The 4,544-nt window shown below is 36.7% G+C and overlaps 1 protein-coding gene across 1 annotated transcript; it reads left to right on the forward strand.

Moving 5' to 3' along the window:
* Nucleotides 1–230: 230 nt before the first annotated feature.
* On the forward strand, nt 231–3,657 carry LOC145004728 (65-kDa microtubule-associated protein 1-like). Its single transcript, XM_078963708.1, has 9 exons — nt 231–356; nt 1,112–1,204; nt 1,315–1,518; nt 1,606–1,857; nt 1,939–2,154; nt 2,233–2,388; nt 2,460–2,771; nt 2,835–3,071; nt 3,147–3,657. Exons 2-9 carry the CDS (start codon nt 1,133–1,135, stop codon nt 3,432–3,434), a joined length of 1,737 nt encoding a protein of 578 aa, XP_078819834.1. The 5' UTR covers nt 231–356; nt 1,112–1,132; the 3' UTR covers nt 3,435–3,657.
* Nucleotides 3,658–4,544: the final 887 nt, after the last annotated feature.

The following is a 4,544-nucleotide window of genomic DNA, read 5'->3' on the forward strand; positions in this document are numbered from 1 at the left end:
CAAATCGAAGATCCACATGAAAAACCCCCTTTGGATATCGTTTATCATAGTAAGTTTGATTTACAATTTCCAATAATCAAATTTATAGGGGGTAAATAAGTCATTTACTTGAAAATTTTATATTCTTTGATAAACTCCAAAACGCGGGCACGGAAATAGAAGATTGAACGACAAAAATTAAAGGTTTTAGTGCTTGTTTGACTGTATTTTGACGGAGGCCCCACACATACACATACTCACACTCCATTCTCTTTCCATCTTCATTTCGACATTAAACTGTGGGACTAAAACAACGCTCAGATCCGAATCCGACCACAAAAAACTTCGCCAAAACCCTAGCCCGGCGTACAATATCTGTAAGAAAACTCTTCCATGTTTCACTCTCACCACAAATGCACTTGTCTATGTACCCTTACTATGATCCTGCACTTTGACTACAATCTGTTCTATTTGTTATATTATCTATTTGAAGTCGATTCCTCGAGATCTCGACTTTCCAAGTTAGTAAATTACCCGATATGGTTATAATATAGTATTATTGAGCTCAGCTTAGTCTACATTTGTGTACTAACAAGGGTAGGATGTAAACGCTTAGATGTGTAGTTTATATGTGTTTGTGTATTGTAGACTTGAGATCTTCATACCTGGTGGACTTCTAGTCAAGTAGCGGTTGGTTTCGGTGGAAATGAACTTGTTAGAATTGTACCTCAGTACTGCAGTGTCCAAATGTAGGGTTTTTTTTTGTCAATGTTATTTTTTAGGTGCGAACTTTGGCTGAATATCTGATACTGCTCGCCTGTAATCTATATGAACGTTCTGGTACTTGGAGTACCTTTCGGTGATTAAGTTGCTACCTTTTGTGCTAATTTGAACAAAGCAGAGTATAATTTCTTGTAGATCTGAGACGTTGCTTTGTATTAGGTCAGAAGCTATATGGGGGGGGGGGTCTGTCTAATAAAGACTTTGAATTTTCCCTAATTTGATTTCGATCACATTTAATTGTTGAAATATGTGTTTTGATAATTAGATTACTCTGTGTTGCTTAATAATCAAGGCTAGTAGTAGGTTTGGTTTTTTGAACGTTCACCATTGACATCTAAATTTTTTGCAGGCTCAGTTGGGGTGACACCAGATGGCAGGGGTGGATGTTCAAAATCCGCTTCTTGGAGAAACAACTTGTGGATCATTACTGCATCAGTTGCAAGTGAAATACCATATTCCCTAACACTATTTACGTTTTATGTTGTTGCACTTTTTTCTTTTTTGTGACTGATATTTTCATTTCCGAACTGAACTTGTCTGACATTATTGCAGAAAATTTGGGATGAGGTGGGTGAAAGTGATGATGAAAGAGATAAGATGCTTGTTGAGATAGATCAAGAATGTTTGGATGTGTACAAGAGGAAAGTGGACCAGGCTACAAAGTCAAGATCACACCTTCTTCAGACATTGGCAGATGCTAAACTTGAACTCTCCACTCTTGTTGCATCCCTAGGGGAGAATACATTTGTTGGGTTTGTGAGTAGTAGCTCTTTAATATATATTTTTTTGTATGAAGCTGTGAAAATTTATGTTTGTTTGAATGCTGTTTTTCGATACGTGCAGTCTGAGAAGACTGGTGGAACCATCAAAGAGCAGCTTGCTGCTATTGCACCGGCTCTAGAACAATTATGGAAGCAGAAAAATGAAAGGATCGAGGAGTTCTCAGATGTCCAGACACAAATACAAAAGATATGTGGAGAAATTGCAGGGAGCAGTGAGGGTGCAGCGGGAAACCAAGGTGTTGATGAGTCTGATCTATCCTTGAAGAAGTTGGATGAATTCCATGATCAACTACAACAACTGCAGAAAGAAAAGGTAATCTCTATTCTCTGATACGTCAGAATCTAGATTCTAGATGAAGTAATGAGTATGCAACGGATGATGTTGAGTTGGCAGAGTGATAGACTGCACAAGGTCCTTGAGTTGGTGAGCAGTGTACATGATCTTTGTGCTGTCCTTGGGATTGATTTTTATAGCACAGTCACGGAAGTTCATCCAAGCCTCAATGATGCAACTGGCGTACAATCTAAAAGCATAAGCAATGACACACTTACTCGCCTCGCAAAGACAGTCATATCTTTAAAGGAAGATAAGAAGCAACGCTTGCACAAGGTACATATATAGCTTTAAAAGAAGGAATCCAATTCCAAGGATAAAAATGCCAATAATCTTTGTTTTTTGGTTTTACAGCTTCAAGAATTAGCAACCCAGCTAACCGATCTTTGGAATTTGATGGATACATCTGAAGAAGAACAGGGGTTGTTTGATCATGTGACTTGTAACATGTCGGCTTCAGTGGATGAAGTGAATGTCCCAGGGGCCCTTGCTCTTGATTTGATCCAACAGGTAGCTTAAGCATTAGTTACATAAATATTAAAGTAGCAAGTGTGAATTTATATTTATTTGTTTTTTTGAAGGCGGAGTTGGAAGTGGAGAGGCTGGATGAGTTAAAAGCAAGCAAAATGAAAGAGATTGCTTTTAAAAGGCAAGGGGAGCTTGAGGAGATATTTGCACGTGCACATATTGAGATTGATAGAGAGGGTGCGAGGGAGAAGATTTTGGGTCTGATTGATTCTGGGAAAGTGGAGCCTTCTGAGTTGTTGGTTGACATGGATAACCAGATCATAAAAGCCAAAGAAGAAGCCCTGAGTAGGAAAGAAATTTTGGATAAAGTGGAGAAATGGATGTCAGCTTGCGAAGAAGAGAGTTGGCTTGAAGATTACAACAGGGTATGTGTTTCTTTTATAGATATATAATAGTGATTGTTTTAATGAATGACATGGCAATGGCAGGATGACAACAGGTACAATGCAAGTAGAGGCGCACACTTGAACCTGAAGAGAGCTGAAAAGGCTCGAATATTGGTGAACAAAATTCCAGGTGTGGTTGAGAGTTTGGTGGGGAAGACACGGGCATGGGAAGAGGAGCATGGGATGAGTTTCATGTATGATGGGGTTCCGTTGCTTGCGATGCTAGATGAATATGCGATGCTGAGGCATGACAGGGAAGAAGAGAAGCGAAGGGTAAAGGTAAGTTAATTTTTTTTTTTTTTTTTTAATGAAGAAAACTGTCAGTCGGTAACTGGTTGTAATTTTTGAACGCAGAAGGATCAGAAGAAGATGGTTACTGAGCAGCAGCAGGTAAATCCAAATACAGAGGTAGAGACTGCTTTTGGTGCGAGGTCAAGCCCTGGGAGGCCGCTTAGCAGTAATACGAAGAAGGTGGGGGTGCGTTCGACTGCCAATCCCAATGGAAGTCCGAATCGACGGTTGTCTTTGAATCAGAATAGGTCGGTTAATCGAGATGGGAAGGTGAAACCTAATTCTCCATCTCCGTTGAAGGATGCTGCGTCACGTGTATCCGGTACTGAGCCTGCCCCGACTACACCTTAGCTAGGCTGCTTATTTCAATAATAAAACCCAAATATTTTAGGATTTTCTCATGTATTGTATTGTAATGTATTGTTCTTTTTTATAAATCAGTCTAGAGAGAGAGAGAGAGAGAAAAAAAAAAAAAGGTGGACATGGTTTAGGTGGTTCTTTGTATCCGGTATCAATTACTCTTTAGTTTTACCTTTATCTAACCACTTTTCCATTTAAAAAATTGATTTATCTATGTTTTTGGATCGACTTGCCTTATAGCGGCAAATGTGTTACCATCTTATGTGGATGAATCAATTTATTAAGTGGAAGATTCATCTGTTTTTCTTCTAAAGGCACAATTATAAAGGCTTACAATCATGTTCCATCGATATGGTTTATAGGAATGGTATGATTTTGAAGGTTCATTGTGAAAAGTAAAAGTGAGTTTTTAAATATAATTTATTTTTATATATAAACACAAATACAAAAATAAATTAAAACCACACATTTAATTGTGCGAGAAGAGTATATTTATAATAACGAGTAATAATATCTTAGAATAAAGAAAAGATAAATAAAAATATACAATCAAGTTATATACTATGTAATCTACATCAATAAATAAAAATAATAAAATCCGATTTATGTAGTGTTATTCTTTCCAAAATCAATTTTCAAAATCATACACTTTTGAATGAAAAGAAATCAATATATCATGATATCAATCATGCAATTTATGTAGTGTTATCTTTTCCAAAATCAATTTTTAAAATGATGTATAGATACGATTTCTTTCTTATGTTAGTGTTAGTTTCAGTAGTCGAATTCATTTGGTTTCTTCAAACCCTTACCATGCCTAATTAAAATCGATTACACCACCATATACACATGGTAAACAAATCATTTTGATTTAATGATGAACTTCTTTATTATTGAATAAATGCAAAAGTTTATGTATTTTTGTTATCTTTTCGCTGCATTTGTCCATGTTGATGTAAGTCTACTATTCGAATCCTATGTTGGAATGCATATATGGTGTTCGATAGAATGCCTCAAAGAAATATGGTCACTGATATTTTTAATCATTTGATTTGGTTCTATTTTGGCTGCTGCTTCATCCCTGGTGACATAAAAGTTTAA

Source organism: Lactuca saligna, chromosome 7 (assembly GCF_052625555.1).
Source record: "Lactuca saligna cultivar CGN05327 chromosome 7, ASM5262555v1, whole genome shotgun sequence".
Taxonomy (NCBI): Eukaryota; Viridiplantae; Streptophyta; class Magnoliopsida; order Asterales; family Asteraceae; genus Lactuca; species Lactuca saligna.

What these genes read in the sequence shown, in the direction of transcription:
- LOC145004728 (XM_078963708.1), top strand. Translation starts at nt 1,133, where the DNA reads ATGGCAGGGGTGGATGTTCAAAATCCGCTTCTTGGAGAAACAACTTGT. An exon ending in AGAATACATTTGTTGGGTTT is followed by an intron (nt 1,519 to 1,605) that starts GTGAGTAGTAGC and finishes CGATACGTGCAG; the next exon opens with TCTGAGAAGACTGGTGGAAC. An exon ending in AACAACTGCAGAAAGAAAAG is followed by an intron (nt 1,858 to 1,938) that starts GTAATCTCTATT and finishes TTGAGTTGGCAG; the next exon opens with AGTGATAGACTGCACAAGGT.